General features: G+C 47.2%; 2 protein-coding genes across 5 annotated transcripts in view; both read left to right on the forward strand.

The window, feature by feature from the left end:
- LOC131093583 (calcium/calmodulin-dependent protein kinase type IV-like) overlaps window positions 1-15,066 on the forward strand; it is a 20,438-nt gene extending 5,372 nt beyond the window's left edge. For all 3 annotated transcript variants that reach the window (XM_058040810.1, XM_058040811.1, XM_058040812.1), the window contains exons 4-13: window positions 734-812; window positions 1,103-1,165; window positions 5,266-5,348; window positions 5,438-5,510; window positions 7,272-7,362; window positions 7,455-7,529; window positions 8,834-8,909; window positions 10,164-10,290; window positions 12,032-12,184; window positions 13,285-15,066. In XM_058040810.1, coding sequence (XP_057896793.1) covers window positions 734-812; window positions 1,103-1,165; window positions 5,266-5,348; window positions 5,438-5,510; window positions 7,272-7,362; window positions 7,455-7,529; window positions 8,834-8,909; window positions 10,164-10,290; window positions 12,032-12,184; window positions 13,285-14,094 — 1,630 coding nt within the window. In that variant the 3' untranslated portion in view covers window positions 14,095-15,066. The remainder of the gene's footprint in view (window positions 1-733; window positions 813-1,102; window positions 1,166-5,265; window positions 5,349-5,437; window positions 5,511-7,271; window positions 7,363-7,454; window positions 7,530-8,833; window positions 8,910-10,163; window positions 10,291-12,031; window positions 12,185-13,284) is intronic.
- A 2,142-nt stretch (window positions 15,067-17,208) lies between these two features.
- Window positions 17,209-27,614, forward strand: PWWP3A (PWWP domain containing 3A, DNA repair factor). Of its 2 annotated transcripts, XM_058040972.1 has the most exons (15): window positions 17,209-17,259; window positions 18,364-18,406; window positions 19,016-19,111; window positions 19,508-19,599; window positions 19,693-19,763; window positions 20,532-21,425; window positions 21,864-21,977; window positions 22,312-22,382; window positions 22,825-22,901; window positions 23,339-23,399; window positions 24,084-24,159; window positions 24,419-24,469; window positions 24,608-25,038; window positions 25,726-25,814; window positions 26,149-27,614. In XM_058040972.1, exons 3-15 carry the CDS (start codon window positions 19,055-19,057, stop codon window positions 26,222-26,224), a joined length of 2,160 nt encoding a protein of 719 aa, XP_057896955.1. In that variant the 5' UTR covers window positions 17,209-17,259; window positions 18,364-18,406; window positions 19,016-19,054; the 3' UTR covers window positions 26,225-27,614. The 2 variants fall into 2 exon arrangements, with proteins under 2 accessions (XP_057896955.1, XP_057896954.1); XM_058040971.1 differs by lacking the exon at window positions 17,209-17,259 and having other exon boundaries at window positions 18,191-18,406.
- Window positions 27,615-27,723: the final 109 nt, after the last annotated feature.

Consider the following 27,723-nt stretch of genomic DNA (forward strand, 5'->3'; position numbering starts at 1 on the left):
TGGGGGATGCAGGAGGCAGGGGATGTGGGATGGGGATAGGAGGGGAAATTCAGGAATAGGAGAATGTGAGATGGGGATGAAGGAGAGGGGTACAGGAAGGGAATTCAGGGATTGGGGGATGTGGGGATGAAGGAGAGGGGATATGGGGGGGAATTCAGGAATTGGGGATGCAGGGATGAAGGGGAGTGGTACACGAGGGGAATTCAGAAATTGGGGGATGCAGGAGGAAGAGGATGTGGGGTGGGGATGAAGGAAAGGGGTACGGGGGGAAATTCAGGAATGGGGGGATATGGAGTAGGGATGAAAGAGAGGGGAACAGGAGGGGAAATCAGAAATTGGGGGATGCTGGAGGAGGATGAGGGGGTGGGGATGCAGGAGGAGGGGTACAGGAGGGGAATTCAGGAATTTGGGGATGCAGGAGGAGGAGGATGTGGGGATGAAGGGAAGGGGGATGGGGGGGAATTCAGGAATTGGGGGAGATGCAGGAGGAGGGGGATGAAGGAGAGTGGTACAGGAGGGGAATTCAGGAATGGAGGGGTGCAGGGATGAAGAGGAGGGGGATTCAGGAATGGGGGGATGCAGGAGGAGGGAGATCCATGAAAAGCAGGATCCATGAAGAGTGGAATGAATGAATCCACGCTGAGCTCCCAGGGCCTGGCACTGCCAAAGGTGCTGCTGGGGGGCACAGGGGGAGCAGGACCCTGTGCCAGCCTCACGTCCCTCTGCCCTCCAGGGGAGCCACCTCGGTGGTGTTCAGCTGCCAGGAGAAGGGCACGGGAGCTCCCTACGCTGCCAAGATCCTGAAGAAAACGGTGAGAGGGGCTGGGGATGGGAAGGGGGGCATCAGGGAGCTGGGGAGAGGGTGCTGGTGTCTCTCCTCCCTTCCCCATTGGCACCAGGATGGGCATGGGGCTGGCACCGGGCATGGCTCCCACAATCTGGGGGTCCCACATGGACGAAAGTGATTTGGGGTGGGCTCTGGGGCAGATATAAAACGTGCTGGGTGTGATGTGAGGAGCCAGAGCCAGGCCTGGCAGTGCAGGTGACACAAGGTCTGTGTCACGCAGTTCAAAAAATTCAATCGGTTTTTGTCGATTCCCAGATTGACAAGAAGATCGTGAGGACGGAGATCGGGGTCCTGCTGCGCCTCTCGCACCCCAACATCGTGAGTAGGGCCCTGGGGACACAGCTGCCACCTCCCTTTGGCTGCTGGGGGTGGGTTTGCACCCTTAATTCACTCTGGTGCTGCGGGAAGGGCTGGAATGTCCTTGTCCTCATCCTGTCTTGGTGTAAAATGAAGGTGTCACCCCATGGAAAACCCTCCCTGCCTCACTCACAGCATCCAGGTGATGCCCCTCTCTCTGCCACATGAAATTCCTGCTCCTTTCAGCTCATTTGAGTTCTCAGCTACGCTATCCAAAGGACCCCCCTGTCCTCCCCCTTCCCACTCCCTGGTTTGAGATTTCCACCTCAGTTTCCATCGAGGAGATCAAATGAACCCCACAGAAAATTGCCCGGCTGGAAAATATCCTGCCACAGAGATAAAAGGGAGGCCAGGGCTGCAGGGCTGGGGCTGTGTCCTGCTCACTCAGCACTCCAGGGATAACAGGAGCAGGGTTGGAGCTGACCTAATCCAGCAGAGCCCCTCTGGAATGCCAGGGGGGCATGCCAGCCCCAAAAAAGGCTCGTTCCCAACTGCACGGTTCCTGTGGGGAAACTGCAAAAGGAGCTTGGAGAACACCTGAGTTAAGGAAATGAGACAGAAAAAAACCACCTGGGAGCTGCTGTGGGGCTGAGGGGTGGGACAGGCCCCGCTCCTGTTGGGATTGTGGTCAGGACATTGCTGGGACATTGCTGGGACATCACTGGGACATCATTGGACATTGCCAGGACATCACTGGGACATCACCGGGTCATTGTGTTGCCAGTGTCTGCAGCACCCCTCAAACCCTGGGCACAGCTGCTCCCAGCCCATCCTCGGAGTTTTGCTCTCTGCAGAAACCCAAAACCTTCACGCCAAGAGATGGAGCCAAGAGAAATCCCAAAGATCCCAGAAACAGAGATAAAGAGGACAGAGCGTTGCGGACAGGTTGTCCCTAAAACTCTCAGCCTGTTTTGGGGTGTTTCAGTGGTTTTGGGACTGTTTGGTGCTTCAGCTTCTTCCATGGAGACATTTCCCCCATCCCAGCCCATCTGGACAGACACAGGGATGGGAATCACACACCTGGAGCAGCCCAGGTGGACGGGAAGAGGCTTCTCTCAGGAACACCACAGAAAATCCAATTTTCGCCCTCCCCTCTCCAGGCAGCTCCTCAGATCACAGAGGAGGATCCAGCCCCGAGGTTTCCATGGGGTTCTGCTCATCCCCAAGCTCAAGAGATGTTTGAAGAGGAGCTGCTCTGCCCCATTATTGACAGCCAGCTCGGTGTGGGCCCATTTTGGGGTATTTCAGTGGTTTTTGGTGCTTCAACTTCTTCCATGGAGACATTTCCCCCATCCCAGCCCATCTGGACAGACACAGGGATGGCAATCACACACCTGGAGCAGCCCAGGTGGATGGGAAGAGGCTTCTCTCAGGAACACCACAGAAAATCCAATTTCCAGCCTCCCCTCTCCTTAAAGCACAGAGGAGGATCCATCCTGTTGGAATATTTAAATCCCCGAGGTTTCCATGGGGTTCTGCTCATCCCCAGGTTCAAGAGATGTTTGAAGAGGAGCTGCTCTGCTCCATCATTTGCTGCTATCGTGCAGCACCGACCTCGGCAGAGGCTGATAATAGGATTGTAAACTTTTGAAGTTAATAGGAAAATTATAGTGCTCTGTGTATTATTATAATGCAATAAGCTGCCACATAGTGTCTCTCACCCCGCGGGGGATCAAGGCTTGTCACCCAGCCTGGGAAGGGAATGATTAAAGCCCCATGAAATTCGCAGTGTCACAAAAGTCTTAAGAAGCATGAAATTCTTGGGTTTCCATTAAAAAAAAAAAAAAAAAAAAAAAAGGGAAAAAAAATTGCATTTGGACGTTGCTTTAAGAGAGAATTGTTAGTTCCAGATGGGCTGTGGAGGCACAAAGGGAACTGAATCACAAAAAGTCAGGAGGAAAACAAGGGTTTGGTGCCTCTTCTGCTGCAGGACATTTCCAGAGCCTTGATCCCAGAGTGGCTGTGACCCCACAGGGTGTGTCTGGCTCTCCTTCATCCCCTCCCAGTTGTGCAGGACCAGGATCCATCCCAGGTGTGCAGGACCAGGATCCATCCAGGTGTGCAGGATCAGGATCCATCCCCTCCCAGGTGTGCAGGACCAGGATCCATCCAGGTGTGCAGGACCAGAATCCATCCAGGTGTGCAGGACCAGGATCCATCCAGGTGTGCAGGACCAGGATCCATCCCCTCCCAGGTGTGCAGGACCAGGATCCATCCAGGTGTGCAGGACCAGGATCCATCCCCTCCCAGGTGTGCAGGACCAGGATCCATCCCCTCCCAGGTGTGCAGGACCAGGATCCATCCAGGTGTGCAGGATCAGGATCCATCCAGGTGTGCAGGATCAGGATCCATCCCAGGTGTGCAGGACCAGAATCCATCCCCTCCCAGGTGTGCAGGACCAGGATCCATCCAGGTGTGCAGGACCAGGATCCATCCCCTCCCAGGTGTGCAGGATCAGGATCCATCCCAGGTGTGCAGGACCAGGATCCATCCAGGTGTGCAGGACCAGGATCCATCCCATGGGATGCAGCTGGAGTTACACCCCAGGGCTGGATGGAGGCTCTGAGGTGCCCACAGACCTCCAAAATTCCAATGCTCTCTGCCAAACAAGCTCAGAAATGAGAAGACAATCAAGGCTCTGCACATTCCCTCATTCAGCTTTAATCCCTGTTAAGTGAGTGGGGCTGCTGCAAAAAAAAATTAAAAAAAATTCAGGTGAAAACAAATCAAGAAAAATCAAACAAACAGAGGAAGGAAATGTTTGCTCTGAATAACCCTTTCCACCCTCCCTGGTGGTCAAAGTCTCCTCCCAGCACAGCATTCCTGCGTTGGCACTGTCACATTTTCTGGAAAAATCCCTTCAGCCAGGATTTCTTTTCTTGGGAAACTCAGAGAAAAATGAAAACAATAATTTTCTGGTTGCTTCTCCTGCGCTTTGCTGCTTTGGAATGTGGTTGGAGATTGTTTATCCAACATGGGAATTGTTTTTATTTCATGACAATCACAGCCAGCTGTGTGGGACTCTGGAGAGTCACAGGTTTTTCTTTAGTACCTTGTTAAACTTTCTGTAAGTATCCTTTCTCTGTTCTTTAGTATAGTTTTAGTATAACATATTAATATAGAATATAATACCATAAAATAATAAATTAGCCTTTTAAGAACATGAAGTCAGATTCATAATTTCCTCCCCTTAATGGGGGACCCCGGAAAATACCACACTGCATCCCACAGCCCACATTCCTAAATCCCTCCTGTCACCCTTCCCTTCCCTTCTTCCTTTTCTTTCTTTTCTTTTTTATTTTCCCTTACTTTATTTTTATTTATTGATTTATTCAGTTTTATTTATTTCCTCCGTATGGGTATGATTTCTTTTATTACTTCATTTTTAATCCCTTTATTAATTAATTATTTTATTTATTTATAACATTGTGATTGTTTCTTTTATGATCACTTATTTATCCATTTTCCAGTTTTATTCATTTTATTCATTTATTTATTTATTTTCTCCATATGGGTATGATTTCTTTTATTATTTCATTTTTATCCTTTTATTTATTAATTACTTTATTTATAACATTGTGGTTGTTTCTTTTATGATCTCCTTTTTATCCATTTTCCAGTCTGACTTATTTTTATTTATTTATTAATTTCATTTTATTTATTAACTTATGCATTTCCTCCGTATGGGCACGATCTCTTTTATGATTTCATTTTTATCCCTTTATTTATTAATTACTTTATTCTTCTATAACACTGTGGTTGTTGCTTTTATGATCTCATTTTTGCCCATTTTCCAGTTTCATTTTATTTATTTATTTATTTATTTATTTATTTATTTATTTCCTCCATAGGGATATTATTTCATTTATGATTTCATTTTTTATCCCTCAATCAATTAATTAATAACATTGTGATTGCTTATTATTTCATTTTTATCCATTTTCCAGATCAATTTCTTTCATTATTTCATTTGTATCCCTTTATTTATTAATTCCTTCATTGATTCATTCATAACATTGCCATTGTTCCTTTTATTATTTCATTTTTATCCATTTTCCCAGATCAAGCTGAAGGAGATTTTCGAGACACCCTCGGAGATCGCGCTGGTGCTGGAGCTGGTGACGGGGGGAGAACTCTTTGACAGGTGAGGATCAGCTCCAGGGGATGGATCCTGGGAGGAGGAGGAGGAGGAGGAGGAGGATGGAGGGGGCTGAAGGCTCCGTGTGCCCACAGGATCGTGGAGAGGGGGTTCTACAGCGAGAGGGACGCGGCGCACGTGGTCAAGCAGATCCTGGAGGCTGTTTCGGTAATGGGGAGGGGCTGCAGCCAAATATCCCTGGGGAGAGGGGCCTGGAGATGACCCCATCCCAAATATCCCTTGGGAGAGAGGCCTGGAGATGACCCCATCCCAAATATCCCTGGGGAGAGAGGCCTGGAGATGACCCCATCCCAAATATCCCTGGGGAGAGAGGCCTGGAGATGACCCCATCCCAAATATCCCTGGGGAGAGGGGCCTGGAGATAACCCCATCCCAAATATCCCTGGGGAGAGAGGCCTGGAGATGACCCCATCCCAAATATCCCTGGGGAGAGAGGCCTGGAGATGACCCCATCCCAAATATCCCTGAGGAGAGGGGCCTGGAGATGACCCCATCCCAAATATCCCTGAGGAGAGGGGCCTGGAGATGACCCCATCCCAAATATCCCTGGGGAGAGGGGCCTGGAGATGACCCCATCCCAAATATCCCTGGGGAGAGGGGCCTGGAGATGACCCCACCCCAAATATCCCTGGGGAGAGGGGCCTGGAGATGGCCCCATCCCAAATATCCCTGGGGAGAGGGGCCTGGAGATGACCCCATCCCAAATATCACTGGGGAGAAGGGCCTGGAGCTGCACTGTCAGCACTGATCCCAAATTTCCCTGAGAAATGCTTGGAGATGCTCCCCATCCCAAATATCCCCGGGGAGAAGTTCCTGGATCTGTCCCCAGCCCAAATATCCCTGAGAAATTCCTGGAGCTGTCCCCATCCCAAATATCCCTGAGGAGAGGCATCTGGAGCTGCACTGATCCCAAATATCCCTGAGGAGAAGCACCCAGAGCTGCCCTGATCCCAAATATCCCAGAGAAATTCCTGGAGCTGCCCCCATCCCAAATATCCCTGAGGAGAAGGGTCTGGAGCTGCACTGATCCCAAATATCCCTGGGGAGAAGCACCCAGAGCTGCCCTGATCCCAAATATCCCAGAGAAATTCCTGGAGATGCCCCCATCCCAAATATCCCCGAGGAGAAGTGCTTGGAGCTGCCCCCATCCCAAATATCCCTGAGGAGAAGGGCCTGGAGCTGCACTGATCCCAAATATCCCTGGGGAGAAGCATCCAGAGCTGCTCCCATCCCAAATATCCCTGAGGAGAAGGGCCTGGGGGTGCCTCCATCCCAAATATCCCTGAGAAATGTCTGCAGCAGCCCCTATCCCAAATATCCCTGAGGAGAAGCACGCAGAACTGCATTGATCCCAAATATCCCTGAGGAGAAGCATCCAGAGCTGCCCCCATCCCAAATATCGCTGAGGAGAAGGGCCTGGAGATGCTCCCATCCCAAAAATCCCTGAAAAGAAGTGCCTGGAGCTGCCCCCATCCCAAATATCCCTGAGGAGAAGCACCCAAAGCTGCTCCCATCCCAAATATCCCTGAGAAGCAGCGCCTGGAGCTGCCCCCGTCCCAAATATCCCTGGGCAGAGGCACCCAGAGCTGCCCCCACCCCAAACACCTCATTTCTCCACTCTCCCTTGCCCTTCCAAAGGCACCACTGGGAGAAGATGGATCTGCTCTCAGAGGTGATGGAGAGGAGGGAGGAGGAAGGTCAGGGCTGCTTTGCATCCCACAGTTTCCATGGCAATGGGAAGGTTTAAAAAACAGGAAATCCTGACTGGAAATGGATTTACCACAGTGGTGGCTGTTCCTGAGCTGGCCCCGAGTTTGTGACAGGTCCCCAATTGCTGCTGTCACCTCCCAAATTCTGTCTGAGGCCATTCACTTCCTTTTCACACCCCACTTTTCCTTTTTTTTGCAGTATTTGCACGAGAATGGGGTCGTGCACCGGGACCTGAAGCCGGAGAATCTGCTCTATGCTGACCTGTCCCCCGATGCACCCCTCAAAATCGGTGGGTTGGGGACCTGGCCAGGGGTCCTGGCATGAGAGGGGGTCCCAGTGCCCCTCCGTGATGGCACTGCCACTCCCTTGTGTCCCTGCAAGGTGACTTTGGGCTCTCCAAGATCGTGGATGAACAGGACACCATGAAAACCGTGTGTGGGACACCGGGGTACTGCGGTGAGAGGGGAGGGGGACAGGAAAATTGGGGTGGGAGGGAGAGAGGGACATTGTGGGGACAGGAAAATTGGGGTGGGAGGGAGAGAGGGACATTGTGGGGACAGGGAAATTGGGGTGGGAGGGACATTGTGGGGACAGGAAAATTGGGGTGGGAGGGACATTTTGGGGACAGGAAAATTGGGGTGGGAGAGAGAGGGACATTTAGGGGAGAGGAAAATTGGGGTAGAACAGAGGGAGGGAAAATTGGGGTGGAAGGGAGAGGGAGGGACATTCTGGGAGAGGAAAATTGGGGTGGGAGGGATGAAGGATTATTGTGGGGACAGGAAAATTGGGGTGAGGGAGAGAGGGACATTGTGGGGACAGGAAAATTGGGGTGGGAGGGACATTTTGAGGACAGGAAAATTGGGATGGGAGAGAGAGGGACATTTAGGGGAAAGGAAAATTGGGGTGGAAGGGATGGAGGGACATTGTGGGGAGAGGAAAATTGGGGTGGGAGAGAGAGAGGGATATTCTGGGGACAGGAAAATTGGGGTGGGAAAGAGGGAGGGACATTTTGAGGAGAGAGGAAGAGAGGGACATTTTGGGGAGAGGAAATTGGGGTGGGAGAGAGGAGGGACATTTGGGAGAGAGGAAAATTGGGGTAGGAGAGAGGGAGGGAAAATTGGGGTGGAAGGCAGAGGGAGGGACATTCTGGGAGAGGAAAATTGGGGTGGAAAAGAGAGAGAGATATTTTGGGGAGAGAGGGACATTTTGGGAAGAGGAAAATTGGGGTGGGAGAGAGGGAGGGACATTTTGGGGACAGGAAAATTGGGCTGGGAGGGATGGAGGGACATTGTGGGGACAGGAAGATTGGGGTGGGAAGGATGGAGGGACATTTTGGGGAGAGGAAAATTGGGGTGGGAGAGAGGGATATTCTGGAGACAGGAAAATTGGGGTGGGAGGATGAGAGGGACATTGTGGGAGAGGAAAATTGGGGTGAGAGGGACATTTTGGGGACAGGAAAATTGGGATGGGAGGGAGGGACATTGTGGGAGTGGAAAATCGAGGTGGGGGGGACATTCCAGGGGGTTTTCCCCACCTGAGGCTGGGCACAGCTCAGTGCAGGAATAGCTGGGGCTGTGCCACATTTGGCTGGCACAGAGCCACATTTATCCCCTTTCCTCCACATTTATCCCCTTTCCTCCACATTTATCCCTTCTTCTCCCCATTTATCCCCTTTCCACCCATTTATCCCAGTGCTCAGCAGGGTTTTCTCCACTGGGACCCCCTTATGGATGTGTTTGACCCCCAAATTTTCCTTCCAGCCCCCGAAATCCTGCACGGGTGTCCCTATGGACCAGAGGTGGACATGTGGAGCGTGGGGGTCATCACCTACATCCTGTGAGTGTCACAGCCAGGGGACACGGCAGGGGGGACTTTGTCCCCTCTGTCCCTGCTGGGGGGGGTGTTGAATTTGGAGGGTCCCCAGGAGGAAGGAGGAAATTAATTTGACTCTATGTTTTTAGAAGGAATATAATATAATATAATATAATATAATATAATATAATATAATATAATATAATATAATATAATATAATATAATATAATATAATATAATATAATATAATATAATATAATATAATATAATATAATATAATATAATATAATATAATATATATTTATAATATAATATTGTATACACCATAATATATATTTATAATATAATATTGTATATACCATAATATATATTTATATTATATATACTATAACATATTATTCTATTATATTATAATATTCTAATTTTATTATAATTATAGTGTATTAAAATCTTATTAATATATCATTTATAATAACAAATTTTATATAATTAAATTATTATAAGTTTATAATTAATTTTATAATTAAGATTAAGTTATAATTTATTATCATTTAATCATAACAATATTATAATAAATTATAATATTATAATTATATTATATGATCTGATATATTATATGATATAAAATATAATATATGTATATAATAATAGTGTATATACTGTTATATACTATTATATTATATAATATTATATACTATTATATTATATACTCTTATATACTTTTATATACTATACAATACTATACTATTACATTATATATTATATACTATACTATACTATTGTATTATATTATATTATATTATATTATATTATATTATATTATATTATATTATATTATATTATATTATATTATATTATATTATATTATATTATATTATATTATATTATATTATATTATATTTATATTATATTAATGAATACTACCCTAAAACTATGCTAAAGAATAAAGGACACAGACAGAAATTTTAACAAGAACAATAATGAAAACCTGTGACTTTTTTCCAGTGTTCTGACACAGCTGGCTGTGATTGCTCATTAAGTAAAATAAATTCACATGGAACCAATCAAACAATGACTAATTGCTAAACAACCTCCAGCCACATTCCGGAGCAGCAAACCACAGGAGAAGCAATCAGACAATTGCTGTTTTCATTTTCTCTGAGGCTTCTCAGCTTCGCAGGAGAGGAAATCCTGGGTCAGGGATTTTCCGGAGGGTGTGACAGTGGCAGGGGGGTGGCAGGGTTTGTCCCAGCTGTCCCACGGCTCTGTCCCCCCAGGCTCTGTGGCTTCGAGCCCTTCTTTGACCCGCGGGGGGATCAGTACATGTACGGCCGCATCCTCACCTGCGACTACGAGTTCGTGTCCCCCTGGTGGGACGAGGTGTCCCCAAACGCCAAGGACTTGGTGAGTGAGGCACTGCTGGGCTTGGGAAACTGTAACTTTTATTTATTTTATTTTATTTTATTTTATTTTATTTTATTTTATTTTATTTTATTTTATTTTATTTTATTTTATTTTATTTTTATCTTATTTATTTTGTTACTTTATTTTATTTTACATCATTTTACCCCTTCCCTTCCCTTCCCTTCCCTTCCCTTCCCTTCCCTTCCCTTCCCTTCCCTTCCCTTCCCTTCCCTTCCCTTTTCCCCTTTTCCCCTTTTCTTTTCCCTTACTTTATTTTTATTTTTTTAAATTAAATTAAATTTAATTTAATTTAATTTTATTTTATTTTATTTTTATCTTATTTATTTTGTTACTTTATTTTATTTTACATCATTTTACCCCTTCCCTTCCCTTCCCTTCCCTTCCCTTCCCTTCCCTTCCCTTCCCTTCCCTTTTCCCCTTTTCTTTTCCCTTACTTTATTTTTATTTCTTATTTTATTTTATTTTACTTTATTTTATTTTATTTTTATCTTATTTATTTTGTTACTTTATTTTATTTTACATCATTTTGCCCCTTCCCTTCCCTTCCCTTCCCTTCCCTTCCCTTCCCTTCCCTTCCCTTCCCTTCCCTTCCCTTCCCTTCCCTTCCCTTCCCTTTTCCCCTTTTCTTTTCCCTTACTTTATTTTTATTTCTTAATTTATTCAGTTTTATTTATTTCCTCCACATGTTTATGATTTCTTTTATGATTTCATTTTGATCCCTTTATTTATTAATTACTGTATTTATTTATAACATTTTGATTGTTTACTTTATGATTTAATTTCTATCAATTTATTAATTTCTTTAATTTTATTTATTTATCTATCACATTTATTTATTTATTTGTTTGTTTGTTTATGGATTTATGTTTATGTATTTATGACAAGTTTTCATTTATTTACTACAAATTTTCATTTATTTGTCACTGTTTTCATTATTGGTTTCACTTCTTTTATGATTTTGTTTTTATCTATTTATTGCTTTTGTTTATATCTTTTCATTTATTAACCACATATTTTTTATTTCTTGCATTTCATTATTTTATTTTCATGTATTTTCTGCATATATTTATCTAATTAAATTTATTTCCCCCACTTTTCTATTAATTATTTTTTCATGTGAATTTATTATTTATTTCTTTACTATGATGCAGTCTTGCTTTCTTTAATTTCCTTTATTTATTCCTTATTTTTATAATTGATTTTATGATTAATTTATTTCATTTATTGGTCTGATTTTTAAAAATATTTATTAATTTATTATTGATTTTATGATTAATTTTATTTCTTTCTATTTCTATTTTCTATTTCTTTCCATTTTGCTTCTTATTTGTTTCCCTTCCTTCCTTCCTTCCTTCCTTCCTTCCTTCCTTCCTTATTTTTGTTATTGATTTTATGATTAACTTCATTTCATTTCATTTATATTTTCTATTTCTTTCTATTTTATTTCCTTCCTTCCTTCCTTCCTTCCTTCTTTTTATTATTGATTTTAGTATTAATTTTATTTCTTTCTATTTTATTTCTGATTTATTTTTCTTTATTTCTTCCTTATTTTTATTATTGATTTTATGATTTATTATGATAAATTTTAGGATTTATTACAATTATTTTGATTATTTATTTGATTTTATGATTTATATGTTACATATTAATTATAATCTCCCTTATTTTACCGCGAATTACTACAAAATAACAAAAAATCAGCGGTTTTTGCTGCTTTCAGGTGAGGAAATTGATTGTTTTGGATCCCCAGAAGAGGCTGACGGTTCACCAGGCCCTGCAGCACCCCTGGGTCACTGGGAAAGCAGCAAAATTCGCTCACATGGACAGCACGCAGAGGAAACTGCAGGAATTCAACGCCAGGAGGAAACTGAAGGTCAGGAGGGGACACCTGAAAGGAAATTTCATTTTCTGTCTCGAACAATCGAACAATTAATAGATTTCTAAAAGCTGCAGTGGATTAAAAAGTAAAAATGCCACCTCTCCAAAGACACTAAACAAACCAACAGCCTATCAAATTCCTCTTCTTCCATAAAAGAATGCAAAATTATGAGTTAGTTACAAAAAGGGCGTGGAAAAGTTTGTTACGGAAATGTATAAACATCAAAAAACTTAGAAAATTTTAAAAAATCAAAGTGACAGACAACTGTCCCCATCCATGGCCTGGAAGGGCAGAATTGTGCCAACACCCACTTGGATCCCAAGGGACAGTTTGGAGCAGTGTCAGGGGATTTTTGGGATGGATTTTAGGGAAGGTTCCTCCCCCAAGGGTGCTGGGCATTGAATTTCCTCAATCTGAGGCTGCCAGAGCTGCAGGAGTTTGGGGTGGGATTTTTGGGGATGGGATTGTAGGGGTGGGATTTTTGGGGCATGGAATTGTGGGGATGTGGGATTTTTGGGGTGGGATTGTGGGGATGGGATTGTTGGGGTATGATTGGGATTGTGGGGATGGGATTTTTTGGGATGGGATTGTGGGGATGTGGGATTTTTGGGACATGGAATTGTGGGGATGTGGGATTTTTGGGGTGGGATTGTGGGGATGGGATTGTTGGGGTATGATTGGGATTGTGGGGATGGGATTGTGGGGGCCGGATTGTTGGTGGTGGGATTGTTGGGGTGGGATTGTTGGGGTATGATTGGGATTGTGGGGATGGGATTTTTTGGGATGGCATTGTGGGGGCTGGATTGTTGGGGGTGGGATTGTGGGGATGGGATTTTTGGGATAGGATTGTGGGGAATGGATTTTTGAGGCAGGATTTTTGGGATGGGATTGTTGGGGTGGGATTGTGGGTATGGGACTTTTTGGGGTGGGATTTTTGGGATATGGGATTGTGGGAGAGGGATTGTTGGGGTGGGATTGTGAGGGTGGGATGGTTGAGGTGGGATTGTTGGGGCATCCTGGGCCAGGCCAGGATTTGTGCTGGGCGATCCCCTCGGATCATTCCACAATTCCCTGATTCTCTGCCTCCATCCCAGGCTGCCATGAAGGCCGTGGTGGCCTCCAGCCGCTTGGGCAACCACGGCCACCACGACTGCTCCCGCAGCGGCCGCGGCCAGGGGGGACCCCGGGGCCTGGCCCAGCCCACGGGAAACGGCGGCCCCGGGGCCGGCACAGAGCTCAGAACGTTCCAGAGTGACCACCCCAATGTGGGCCCGGTGGCCCCATTCCAGAGTGACCACCCTGCCACGTTCCAGAGTGACCACCCCAATGTGGGCCCGGTGGCCACGTTCCAGAGTGATCATCCCACCAAGGGCCCAGTGGCCACGTTCCAGAGTGACCACCCTGCCATGTTCCAGAGTGACCACCCCAACGGGGCCCCCATGGCTGCATTCCAGAGTGACCACCCTGCGAAGGGCCCGGTGGCCACGTTCCAGAGCGACCACCCCACCAAAGGCCTGGTGGCCATGGCCCAGAGTGACCACCCCACCATGGTGCAGAGTGACCACCCTGCCACATTCCAGAGCGACCACCCCACCGTGGCCTCCATGGCCACGTTCCAGAGTGACCACCCTGCCAAGGACCTGGTGGCAACGTTTCAGAGTGACCACCCCGATGTGGGCCCGGTGGCTGCATTCCAGAGTGACCATCCCACCACATTCCAGAGTGACCACACTGCCGAGGGCCCGGTGGCCACGTTCCAGAGTGACCATCCCGCCACATTCCAGAGTGACCACCCCACTGAGGGCCTGGTGGCCACATTCCAGAGCAACCACTCCACCATGGGCCCAACGTCCATGTGCCAGAGTGACCAACCCACCGTGGGCCCGGTGGCCACGTTCCAGTGACAATCCCGCCACATTCCAGAGTGACCACCCCCCCAAAGGCCTGGTGGCCGCGTTCCAGAGTGACCACCCCGATGTGGGCCCAGTGGCTGTGCCAGGGCCTGCCTGTGACAGTTAATGGCCCTGCAGGTGACACCACCGAGCCTTGGCCACTGCTCTGGGCCATCCTCATGTCCTGTCCTGCCAGGCCCCTCGCTGTCCCTGTGTCTGTCCCCACCACCTGAGGGGACACTGCAGTGACTTTTCTTCCCACTCTGCAGCAGTGGTTTGGGAAGATGCCAAAAATCGAGGCACAACCAGGATTCCTCCCACCTTTCCCTGCAAAGGCAGCGAGTTGTCCTTAAGGGATTCCTGTAAATAATCCTGAAAATTGTTTTTTTTTTTTTATTTTTCTGCTGTAGCTGTGACACATCCAGTGCTGTCACCAGCCCAGCTGTGGGGCTGCTGCTGTGTTAGGAGGGGTTTAGGAGCTCCAAATATTCAATCCTCTCTGGAGAACAGCCCGTGCCAGTGCTCCCCTTGTCATTCCCCAGCCCTGGGTTGTGTTTTTTGGGTGTGTTCCCCACCTTCAGCCTTGCCGTGGATCCCTGCTGGTGGTGGTGGGGTCTGGGAATGCTGGTCCAGCCTCCCCTTGGTGTTCTCGGTCAGAATTGACACCATTTTAACACAGGAATTTGAATATTGTGAGATTTTGCCACATAACTGCTGTTCCCCGAGGGAGGCCGGTGCATTTATACATTTTAATTTTTATTTTTTAATGAAAACAGCAGACAAACTTCTTGAAAATGAATTTTTTTTTTTTTAAAGGCAGGATAAAGAATAACCAAACCATTTACAAATTTTGATACAGAGTAAGTCAGCAAAAGCCATATTCCATGTGGGAATTGCAGGTTGAGCCCCAAGGCAGCAACCATCACCTGCACCCCCACATTTTGGGCTTAGAATGCTGTGTTCAGGGTAAAAATCCCACCAAATTTATACAGGAGGTTCACTCCCCCAGGATGGGGGTGCACAATTGAGCAGCTGGGGTGGGGAGGGCAAAAAAAACCCCCAAAATTGGATGTTTTGCCAAAGGTGATGCAGCAGTGACGGACCTGAGGGTGACAGAGCAGGGGGAGGAAAATTGGATTTGGGGTTTTTCTCCAGCACAAACAGAAATCAAAATAGCTCAGAGTGAGGATCCATCCTGGAGCTCAGGGGGGTTTGGGGAGCCAAAGACAGCAGAGAAATGGGGGTGTTCAAGAGGGGTTTTGGCCAGGGCTGCACTTTTTGAACTTGAGCTGCTCTTTTGTGGGGAGCAGCTGCCCAGAGAGGTGTCCTAGGATGAAATGAAGCCTCTGATCCCGTGGGACTCTGCAGCACAGTGAAATTCCCCCCCTTTTTTTTTTTGCATTTTTGGCATTTTTCCCCTCTCCTTTTCCTAACCCTGAGGGCTGAGCCTTGCAAGGTGCTCAGCTCCAGCTCTGTGTTGTGTCTCTGTGGGACCTGAACTCTGCCTTGTTGTCCCCCAAGCCAGGTTTTAAAGACTATTTTCTATCCTTTGACATGAAATGCTGATTAATGACCAGGCTGGCACCCCCAGAGCCTGCAGAGCAGGGAGAGGCTGAGAAACAGCTGCAGAATTCCCAATAAAATGGGAATTACAGTTGAGAAATCAATTACACAAACTATCTCCAGCAGTGGGATGAAGAAGGGAACTGCAAAGCAAACCAGAACTGGAGTTTATTTATTATTATTGTTATTCCACAGGTATTTAAAGATGGGGAAAATGCACTCCTGGTGGGGATTGTTTCCTGGTGGGGAGGTGAATTTTGGTCTGTTTGCAGAGTGTGTTTGAGTGAGTGCTGCAGTGTGGTGGTGACCAAGTAGAGACAGTGAATAAAGCATCCAACCTCTGAGTGTGGGCTCTGTGTTTGCTGTTTTCCTTAAAAATCCAAAGATTTGGGATGGAATGGGTTGGTGTTCTAAGCAGATAAGGAATTGAGTTTTTTAGGAAGTTGTAGTTCAACCAGTTTGTGAAAAGTGGATGTGATGTGGCTCTACACAGATATTTATTATATGTATTTTGTTGCATTGATTAGCAGTGCTGTATTAACATTTTAATAGTGGGGTAAATGTAGTTTTGTAGTTAAAAGGTAATTTTTGTAGTTAAAATAGGAACTGTGTATGTGGGATATTTTTTAAAGGAATGAGGTACTTGCACAGGACACCTCAATCTTTCAGAGAAAAAGAATTTATTGCCCCATTATCAGAAAAAATTAACTTATTCCTGCCTTGCTCAGCCATGAAGACACCTCAGGATTCAGAGGAAGAAGTTGACACTGACCAGACAGAATCCTGTGTTTGAATGGAATTTATGCATCATGTATGAGATATATGAATATGCACAATATTATTGCTTTTAAGGGTTAACCCTCTGTTAACTGTGTCTTTTTTCGGGCTTATTTTACCCAGAAAGAGCTACCCAGACATCCACAACTCTTTATTCTTATTGTCTCATATTGTCCTAATCCAAATTGTCCAAATTATTATTACTCTAATTATATTGCTATTTTTATAACCATTTCATTACTATTAAACTTTTAAAATGTTCAAAACAACAGATTGGCTGCTATCTGCTGTGAGTACCTCATTCCTTTCTTAAAAAAAAAATCCCACATACATAGTTTCTATTTTAACATTATGTTATAACCTAAAACTATATTTAACACACTACTTAAATAATCAATACAGCATAATTTAATACATAAATTAATACAGCATAACCCTAACATAACGCATATCATATTCACTTTAATATTTACTAAAAGCCAATATAAAATGCGCATTTTTCACAACACTGTCCCTGCCCATGGCCGGGCTCGCAGCTCCAGCCCAAACCATCATATGACGTCACAGTTCCTGCCTATGACGTCACTCTCCCCGTTGCCATGCCGCCCTCCCCAGATTAGGAGCGGCTTCCGCCCAACTGGCCAATAGAAGATGGGTAGGCGTGGCTAAGGCAGCAGCGCGCACTCTGATTGGATGAGCCTCGTGTTTTGGCCTCGGCGAGGAGGGCGGGGCGCCAAGCGGCGCTCGCTGATTGGTCCGGGGGGGCGGTGCCGCGCGGCGCGCGCGGCGCGTGCGCAGACCCTCCTGTGGAGGGCGGCGTTGTCGGGAGCGCGCACGGTAACTGAGCCCCCCCCAACTCCCAAGCCCCCCGGGCCTTAAAGCGGGATCTGGGGGCGAGACGCGGGTCTGGGGGCCATCACCGGCACCGGGCTTGTGTTTGGGAGTCTCGCCCGTCCTCTGACCGGGCGAAGCGGGGAGCCCTGTCCCTCCCTTCCCCGAGGCGTTTTGGGGTCCCGTTGTTGCCCTCAGCAGGGAAGTTGTGGGGTGACCCCTGTGAAGGGAGGGTGTTGAGGGGTCCCGTGCTCCCCCTCACTTCATGGGGGTGCCGTTCTTCCCCTCCCCGAGGCGTTTTTGGGGGCTCCTGTCCCTCACCGAGGCATTTTTGAGGGGGTCCCGTCCCTCCCCTCCCCGAGGCATTTTGGGGTGGTCCCGTCAGTCCCCTCACAGAGCGCTTGGACCGTTCCATCCCTCCCGGAGGGGGGTTTGGGGTCCCGTCCCTAATGGAGGGAGCTCTGTACGGGGGGTCCCGTCCCGTCGCTCCCCTCACCGATTCGGCTTTGGGGGCCCTGTCCTGTCCCTCACCGAGTGCGGGACTCTGGGGGTCTCTCCCCTCAGCGAGGGCGGTTTGGGGAAGGGTCTCGTCCCTCCCCTCACGGTGCCGCGAGCGTTTGTGCGGTGCCGTCCCTCCCCTCACGGTACCGGGGGTGTTTGTGCGGTGCCGTCCCTCCCCTCACGGTGCCGGGAGGGTTCGTGCGGTGCCGTCCCTCCCCTCTCGGTGTGGGAGCGTTCGTGCGGTGCCGTCCCTCCCCTCACGGTACCGGGGGGGTTCGTGCAGTCCCGTCCCTCCCCTCACGGTACCGGGAGGGTTCGTGCGGCCCCGTCCCTCCCCTCACGGTACCGGGGGTGTTTGTGCAGTCCCGTCCCTCCCCTCTCGGTGTGGGGTGGGTTTGTGCGGTCCCGTCCCTCCCCTCACGGTACCGGGAGGGTTCGTGCGGTCCCGTCCCTCCCCTCACGTGGGTTTTTGGGGCCGGGCGGTTCCCGCTGTGCCCGCGCCGCCTCACGGGGGCCCCGCACCGGTCCCGCACCGGCCCCGCTGTTCCGAGCTCCGCTAACGGCCCCTCGTCCCTCTGTCCTTCCCTCCCTCCTTCTCTCCCTCCGCAGGGCCGCGATCCCGGAGCCGCGGCCATCCCAGCACCTGGAGCTTGTAAGTACAGGGAGATCTTTAGTATGTGGTTTTTTAAAGCCCTTGGGGAAGCCCTGAGGGGGCTGAGGCTGCTCTGCGCGGGTTTCTGTTGCAAATCGTCTGTAAAAATTGGCATCAAACGACGTGTAAAATATCCAGAGCGTTATTTTGAGGGTGTAGTTCCCTGTGTTTAGGGTTTGGTCGCAGGAAGCTGTGGATTGGGCAGGCCCATGGCTGCATTGTGTAATTGCTGATAGTGTTTTCCTCACAAAGTGAGAGCCACTTGTGCTCCTGGAATTATGGAATTCTTGAATCCTGGGATCGTTTGGGTTGGAAGGACCTGAAGCTCATCCAGTCCCATCCCTTCCACTGTCCCTGGTTGCTCCAAAACTTGTCCAACCTGGCCTTGGATATTTCCAGGGATGAGGCAGCCACAGCTTCTACAGAAAAATGGAATTTAAGATATAATATTGGAGAAGCTGTAGGGTGATATACGTGCAGTGATCCCTTCACTGGTAACAATAATAACTGTAGTAATATGTTTGATTAAATCCTGTATTTCCTTCAAAAAACAAAGACTACAATGGAAAAAGGTGGGTGACTCCTTTATTCCCTTTTTTTTTCCCTCAGAACACCTTGGCATTGCCCTTTTCCACGTGAAGCTCAGCCATGACTGACCAAGAGTTCATTTTCTGCAAGTGGAAGAGGCGTCTGTGGCCAGCCAAGGTGAGGAGGAACGAGGAAATGTTTGTGGAGGTTGCTTGGAGCACAGCAGGAAGGAAGGGAGAGGTCTCAGCAAACGTGTCTGAGCTTGTCTGAGCTGTGGAGATGCCAAGAGGAAAAATGGAGAGGGCCTGGAGCCATGGGGAATAACTTCTCCTTGCCAGAGGGCAGGGTTGGATGGGGCATTGGGGAAAAAATTCCACCCTGGGATGGATTTCCAGAGCAGCCTGGGACAGTGAGGGATGAAATGGGATTTAAGGTCCCTTCCCACCCAATCCACGCTGGGATTTTATCATTCCACGATCCTAAGGCTGCTCCCAGGCACTGTCAAGCTGCTCTTGGAGAAACGTTGTGCTGTTGGTCAGGATTTTCAAGGAAGATTTCTCACTTTTATTGCAGGTTTTGTGCAAACCTGGAGTTGCTGGGGGCAGTCCTGTTGCCACCACAAAAAGGATGGGATTTAAAGCTGAAATCCTTGGCTTGGAGAAGCAGTTGAGTATCCTTGTTCCTATCACACCTTTGCATTCTTGGAGGTTAAAAACATAAGGGGAAGAAAGGAATCCTTTTATCTTGTTGTGTTCCAGGGTCAGTGTGAGCTCTGCAAACGTGGTTCCCCTGACAGAGGAGAGGATCAAGGCCATCGCCTCCACCCTGGGTGAGGAAGGAGGGGCCCAAATGTGCTGCTTTGTGTCTTTTCTGGGTGTAAAATACCTCTAAAAACTCAGCCCCAAATCTACTACTTTGTGTCTTTTCTGGGTGAATAATACCTCTAAAAACTCAGCCCCAAATGTGCTGCTTTGTGTCTTTTTTGGGTGTAAAATACCTCTAAAAACTCAGCCCCAAATGTGCGGCTTTGTGTCTTTTTTGGGTGTAAAATACCTCTAAAAACTCAGCCCCAAATGTGCTGCTTTGTGTCTTTTCTGAGTGTAAAAACCTCTAAAAACTCAGCCCCAAATGTGCTGCTTTGTGTCTTTTCTGGGTGCAAAATACCTCTAAAAACTCAGCCCCAAATGTGCTGCTTTGTGTCTTTTCTGGGTGAAAAATACCTCTAAAAACTCAGCCCCAAATCTGCTGCTTTGTGTCTTTTCTGGGTGTAAAATCCCCCACAGAAACTCAGCCTGGGGGAATGAAACTTGTATATTTCACTTATTTTCTTTTCCTTTTTCCATAAAGTTGGAGAATAAGTTAAAAATTAATCATTTTTCTCTTCCCTGAGGTGATTTGTTGGAGGGATGGTGAAGAAATGTGAGTTTCCCTCAAAATGAGGCACTTCCAGCTTGGTCTTTGTGTGTCTCCATCCTTTGCCTTGGGAACTGTGGATGGTTTCAGTAGTAAAAAATTCACCTTAAAACAACTACTAGGAGTAACATTTATGGTGGAATAACGATGATAATTTCATTTCTTGAATATTTTTCCTCATCAGAGCAAAAGCAAACCATGAGTGAGGCCGTGGAGGAGCTGCAATATCGCTGTTCCCTTAAAATTGCCCTGGATATTCTCCAGGAGACTGACTCCAGCACTCAAATGCCACCTGCAGAAGGACAAAATCCTGAATTTTCCCGGGAGAAATCTGCCCCACCCAACCCCTCCCACAGCCTCTCGCTGCGCTCTGGCTCGAAAAAATCAGAACCTGAGGCTGCCAAGAGGAAAAGGAAAGCTCAAAATAACTCTGGGATGAAGGATGATCCCAAAGCACGCAGCCAGGGAGGTTCTGTGGCTCCAGGGAGGAGTGGGAAAGCACCTGGAGGTGGCACAAGCCCTGCCAGGTGTGGTGCCAGGGACTTGAGTGTGGCACCAGCCCCTGATGGTCACAACTGCAAAAAAGCAGAACCAAAATCGTCACCCAGACAGAGAAAAATGCAGCCCAAAATGGGCAATGGAGTCTCCTGTAAGGCAGAGGTTGGAAAAAATCAGCAAGGAAGGAAAAGAAGATGGAGGGATGATTCCCCCCAGGATCAAGCACAGGTGGCTCCTGAGGAGGGGTCTCCCTCTGTCCCCTCTAGATCTGGCACTGTAGAACCTTCCAGAAAGAAAGGAGCTCAGCCTGGGAGAGCATTCCTGGATTCCTGCAGTGAAACTGCCTCGGATGAGTTGGAGAAAAGCATCAGCAGTGAGAGTGAGAGCCTGGCAAAGCAGCTGGATGGGAGGAGAGAGGCAGAGGGTGGCAAACACCCGGATGGGGCAGACAGGAAATGCAGGAACCACCCTGGATCCTCACCTGGACCTTCTGGTGCCTTCCCTCAGCCCCAGGAGCAGGAAAACCAGGATCCCTCACACCTGCCTGGGAATAAAGCCCCTGACTCTGAGGAAGATGAAGGTGGGCAAATCCCTTGGGGAAGGGAAACCTTCATCCCATGGGGGACCTTGGAATGTTGCTTTGCTTTTGGGGAGTGGCTCTTGAATTGCTGATTTAATTCCTTTTGGTTTCTATTCCTGGGGAGCAGAAATGGAAACCATTCAGAGCTGGGGAGGCCTTGGGTGGTGGTTGAGTTTTCCATGGAAAACTGGGGTGGTTTTTTAGCTCACACTTGTTTTCCCTTACTGCTCTCTGATAAATTGAGATCAAGTGTTTCTGAATGAGGTCCTGAGACCAGCCCCATTTTTTTTTCCCCTTTTATCCACATGATCAGGGAATTAAGATTCCCTAATTAAAGTGTGCAGATGTGTCAGGTCCCCTCTAGGTCACACTCAGGTGTGTCTCAGCTGCTCTGAAGCTGATCCTGTCCTAATCCCTGGATCCTGGTGCTGTTGGCAGGGCTGGAAGCCTCTGGGATGTCTTCCAGGAGAGTTTCCTCAGAGAGCCTCCCTCCACTCTCACCTCTGGCTGATGAAGAGGAGGAAAATTTCCCCAGTGTTCTGTCCCATCGAGGTGAGACATCAGCACAGGGCTGAGGCTCTTCCTGCTGGGGGAGCTTCAGTTTGCCTGAAATCCCTGGGGATTCCAGGAGGGGATCCAGCTGTGTCCAGGCTTAGGATAAAATGCATTTCTTGAGCATTTTGCTGCAGAATTAAATGAAAAAAATCCTTGAAACTGGACAAGGGCCTGGCATTGAAGTTGCTGGGTTTCATTTCAGGACTCTGTGCTGCATTTTGGGGTCACTGTAAAAGCACTGAAGAGAAACTCCTGGAGTGGAAGAAGAGAGGGGCAGCACTTGTTTTGTTTTATTGTTTTTAAGGAAAATTTCCCCTTTTTTTCACCCCAGAACCCAAATTCTTCGAGGAAGGGATGTTGGTGTGGTGCAAGCTGCGGCGCTATCCCTACTGGCCAGCCGTGGTAAGAGCAGCTCCTGCTTCCTCATATCCTGCTGATAAGGAGCAACTCCCAGCTCTGGAGTGACTTTTGCCCTTCCTGACAATGTTCAAAACCTTCCAGTAGAAGCATTTCAAAATTGATAGAAGTAAATTTGTGCTAAAAGCACTCAAAATTTGGTCACTTCACAGCTGTTGGTGCAGAGCACAGGATTATCCCAGTTCCTTTGTCATGGAGCAGAACTTTATTCCCAATTTGCAAAAAAAAGGGGAGAACCTTTGTGTACTAAAAATGTTCCCTTTGAGGAACTGATTGCTGCTTCCTCTTGAGTTTTTCATATTTGTGTAATAAAGGAAAGTTACAGCAACAGGAGAATTTTAAGTGTGGGTTGTAGTGGGTGATATCCACAGAAAAATATCCCTGCTTTGTCAAGATCAGGATTTTTGAGGCTTTATCCTCTGTCCAGGTGAAAGCAGTGAAGAGGAAGCACCGGAGGGCCTGTGTGCTCTTCATAGATGGCACCACAAACGAGAAGAAAAAAGGGTAAATGTTTATTTCCAGTCTGATATTCCCGGCGCAGGGTGAGGACAGACCTCTCCAGGTTGATCTGGGAGGGAGGGGCTGGACCAGGTGAGGGTTGGAGGTGCTTTGTCATGCTGCAGGTTGAGGCAGCTCCCTGACCCTGGGAAGAGCTGAGGAGTTGAAAACAAAACAAAACAAAAAAATAATCCCTGGAATGCAGAAAAACTTTCCAAAAACTTTCTGGAAACACTGAGCTGCCTTTAACTTTTCTCTAAACCAGGTACTTCTCATTTGTTAGAAGATTCCATACTTTTAACTTGCTCTGGAAGCAAAAACCATTAAAATTTGTGCTCCTGAATTCCTTGGGAAATGGGATTTTCAGGGAGAAGCAGAACTGCAGTAAATAAATAGGGAAGTGGGGCAGTTGAGCTGCACCTCTGACTTTGTTTCTTTAAAAGTTTCTCAGTGTCTCTGAAGAGCCTGAAGCACTTTGACTGTGAGGAGAAGCAGGAGCTCATTGTGAGTATCCCAGAGATGTGGAACTGCAGGGTTTGGGCAAATACAGTGAGAAATTCAGGATATAAATGGCCAGGGGGGAATGTGGAGTTTAACCCCCTCAAAGCCACTCTCATCCCTGTGACAACTCTGCCAGGAGTTGCTTTAATGCAAGGAAAAAATTGTCATGGACTATTTCTTAGAGGTCTCTTCCAACTTCATTATTCTGTGATTCTGTGTGAGTGCCCACAACCAGCCAGCTGCTCCCAAGCTCCCTGAGCACACCCTGGAGGAGCAGCATATCTTCCAAGAGTAATAATGGCTGATGGCAATAGTGACCCAGTGAAAAATCAGTGTGCCATCCTTTCCTGTCTCCTAACTGTTGGATCTCGTGGCTTTCCTCTGTTCTCACATCCAGGAGCCCCCTGGTTGTGAGCCCTTGTGGTGACAGGGAACAGGGAGGAGAGCTGATCTCACCAGCACATGGAATACTTGCACAGCATTGTCTTAAAAAAGACAATGCACATCATTTGAACAATGCCAAGAGTGCTAAATTGAGACAGAAAGGTTGGAGAGGAAGGTTTGGTTTTTGCTTAAAACAGATTGCTATTTCAAAGCCATTCATAGGGATTTTGGTCCATGGCATCCTGGGCTGAAACTCTTGGGGAGCTGCTGGATTTGGGACAGAAACTCCTCCTTGCTTTGCAGGAACGAGCCAAGGAGAATTACTGCAGGGAGATCGAGTGGTGCCTCCAGCTGATCCAGGACTATCGGATCCGAGTGGGTGAGGAGGGGCCCTGGCCATGGAATCACCAAATCCAGCATGGTTTGGGTGGGAAGAACCTTCAACCCCATCCAGTCTCCTCCTGCCATGGCAGGGACACCTTCCACCATCCCAGGCTGCTCCAAGCCCTGTCCAGCCTGGATTTGGGCACTCCCAGCTTCTCTGGGATCTCATCCTGAGATCCACCAGGAAAAGGGAACCCCAGGTTTTGATTTCTGGGTGAGTGGAACTGATCTCTGCCCCTGTTTTGGGTTTTTAGGCTGTCGTTCTTTCACTGGGTCCTTCCTGGAGTATTTTGCTGCTGATATCAGTAAGTGAATCCATTCCTTTGGGAAAAAAAACTCCTCTCAGCAATAAAATTCCTTATTTTCTATTGATATGGCTATGAAAACCCTTTGTAATTTTGAAAACTCATTTAAATATAAATTCTTACGGTTTCCTCTTTCAGGCTACCCAGTGAGGAAAGAAGGGTACCAGAGTGTGGTGCAGATGGCATTCCCAAACACAGGGGAGGAAGGGGCTGGAGAGTCTTCCTCAGACACCTCCCCACAGAAACCCCCCAGGAAACTCCTCCCTGACAGGACCAGAGCTGCCAGGGACAGAGAGAACAAGAAGCTGGTGGAGTTCATAGTGAAGAGCAAAGGGGCTGAGGAGCATCTCCTGGGGATCTTGAAAAGTGGCAAACAATCGCGCTGGCTGAAGAAATTCCTGAATTCCAGCCGCTACATTACCTGTGTGGAGACTTACCTGGAGGATGAGGAGCAGCTGGACCTGGTGGTTGGGTACCTGAAGGAGGTCTACAGGGAGATGGACACCAAGAACCTGCACCAGATCCTGGGGGATGGCATCAGATTCATCTCAGATGTGCTTTTACCTGAGGTGAGGGAGCCTGAAACAGGAGGAGAAATGAACTGGGGAGTGATAAATGACACTAATTCCCATGAATTATTCCTTTGTTGTGGTGTGGTTCCTATGGAATGATGTGGGGAGAGTTCCCAGAGCTGAGCCAGGCAGGAATATTCACCCCTGCCTATAGCCTGACTCACTCAAATGCTGGTTTTTAAGCACAGAAAAGAGAAGCTTCAGGTAGATTGTTGTTTTTAAAAGCAAACTGATAGTTTTCTGATATATTTTAATTACCTCTAAAATGCCTCAAAGCTTTTTTTTTGGGGTTTTTTATTTAATTTGGCAATTTCTCAGGGTTTTCTTGTTCCTTTGTGTGTGTTGAGGTGGGGGGTGGTGTGTTGGCTGTTTCACAGTTGTTGTGGATACTTTGTGTTCTTCCCAGGAATTTTCCCAGGAGAACATTAACTCGTGTAGAAACAAAATTACTGTGAAGAATATTTTCATCTGGGGATAAAAATATCCCCCAGGGGATGATTCAGAACAATTTTATATTTTTTATTTAAGAATTTCAGGCATTCAATGAGAGGTTTCATCCAAGTTTTCTAAGTTATTGAGGAGCCCTTTTCTCAAAACGTGCTCAGCTGAGGCAGTTTCAAATCCCTGGCTGTGGTTTAATTTTGCTTATTGATTATTATTATAAATTATTCAATATTTTTCTAGGCCATCATCTGTGCCATTGCTGCTGTGGATGACATTGATTATGAGAAGGCAGAAGAGAAATACATTAAAGGACCACCTGTGAGCAAAAGGTAGATTTGTTTTCAGGATTTTCCAAGGGTTTTTACTCCTTTCTTGTTGGATACAGAAAAGGTTTCAGGATTTTCCAAGGGGTTTTACTCCTTTCTTGTTGGATACAGAAAGGGTTTCAGGATTTTCCAAGGGTTTTTACTCCTTTCTTGTTGGATACAGAAAAGGTTTCAGGTGAGGGCAGGAGAGCTCAGTGTCCTCCTCCTTTGAGGGACAAAATGTGAAAAATGTCCCAGCTGAGCTACTCCAACCCTGCAAATTTAATTTGTCCATGTGATGTAATCTGGACAATAATATCCTATTTTAACTTAAAACCTTTTCTGTTTTTCTTTCCAGAGAGAGAGAATTGTTTGATGAACAAGTCCTGGGAAGCAAAAAGCTCAAGACTGAGCCAGAGCCTGCAGAGAGCTGAGGAGTGGCCAGGGCTGTCCTGGGAGCCACCAGGTGTTAACCATTGGTGATTTGTATAAAACGTGGCATTCTTTGTAAAGTCTCTGTGTGTAATATTCCCAAATCCTCTGCTCCCAGCTCTTGCTGCTTCATGGCCTCGCTGTGTTCAGGATCCAGTGGATCCTCATCCATCAGTGCCCTCCTGGGGGGCTGCCAGAGACCCCCAGGGCTGTGCAGAGCTTCTGCTGCTCCACCAACTTCCACGTGGGTTCTTTCAGCCAAACACCCAACTTGGGAATGGACCTTGTCCTGTTTTGTGGCCTCCCTGCTCCTGATAAATCCAGGGGGTTCGTGGCAGGGAAATCAGATTGGTGCCCAGAGCTGGATCACAAACACTTGGGTTCTTGTTTTGTCCTCACAAGTAAAATTCCACGGGGAAGGAATCCAGGTTTGCTCAAACAAAAACATTCCCTTTTCCTCTCACTGAACCAGTTTATTGCCTCTTGTGAGGCTGTGAATTTTGGGAGGCTTTTAATTGTCTTTTTCTCATCTAAATTCCCAATTTAATCCTGCCCAGGTCCCTGCTCATCGTTGTTGGAGCTGTGGCACATGGAAGCAGTGTCACCAAGAACTAATTAATGATGAATTATGATAAATGATACATAAAACCCCCTGATTAGGGTTTTTCTGTGATAATGAAATATGATCTCCTTGCTTGTCCAGTAAAACCCAAGATGATTTGAAATGAAGAAGTTGAAATTGGGATCCAGATGTCTATCCTGGCTGTAGTAATTATCTGAATATATTTTAATTACACTTTTAATTGCTCTGTGCTCTCTAATGAGTTTTTCCATGGAATCCTTATTCCCATTATCTCAAGTACCTCAATTATAGGGACAGGCCAGGAAGTGTGAGGGTTTTATTAAAGCCTGTGAGGAGGGATAATGAATTTTGTGGGTTAAGATAAAAAATTAATGATAGAGTTAACTCAGAGCTGTGAGTGGCACTTTCCCTTTGGAGATGGAAAGGGGAGGGACTGCCTGCCCCTCATCCCAGTGCTGTGGGGTCATTTGGAATTGGGGGGGCTCAACTTCCCCCTCCTTTCCATGAACCCTGTGGTCCCTTTTCCATCAAAACTCCTCGAGTTCTGCAAGGATCATGTTCCAGACCTCACCTTCCCTGCAGCTGTGGAATCCTGGAATGCTTTGGGGTGGAATGGACCTTGAAGGGCAGCCATGGGCAGGGACATCTCCCACTGTCCCCCTGGGTGCTCCAGCCTGGCCTTGGGCACTGCCAGGGATCATCCTGAGCTTGTGCCACCCCCTTGCAGTGCTGCCCCACCGGTCACTCGCTGGGACTGGGCACCAGGCTCAGCCTCACCATGTATCAATCATGTGGATCAATAAAGTGGGATGAAGTGATTCATCAACATTTGCTGCTTTTGTTTGATTATTTTAATCTGTGCTGGGTAGTGCTTCCACCCCAGTGTTACAGCGGGTGAATATGGGATCTTACAGCTTT

Source organism: Melospiza georgiana, chromosome 26 (genome assembly GCF_028018845.1).
Source record: "Melospiza georgiana isolate bMelGeo1 chromosome 26, bMelGeo1.pri, whole genome shotgun sequence".
Taxonomy (NCBI): Eukaryota; Metazoa; Chordata; class Aves; order Passeriformes; family Passerellidae; genus Melospiza; species Melospiza georgiana.

Coding starts and splice junctions, on each gene's coding strand:
- PWWP3A (XM_058040972.1), top strand. CDS start 19,055: ATGACTGACCAAGAGTTCATTTTCTGCAAGTGGAAGAGGCGTCTGTGG. Junction 22,383..22,824: donor ATCCCTACTGGCCAGCCGTG/GTAAGAGCAGCT, acceptor TCCTCTGTCCAG/GTGAAAGCAGTGAAGAGGAA. Junction 25,039..25,725: donor CAGATGTGCTTTTACCTGAG/GTGAGGGAGCCT, acceptor ATATTTTTCTAG/GCCATCATCTGTGCCATTGC.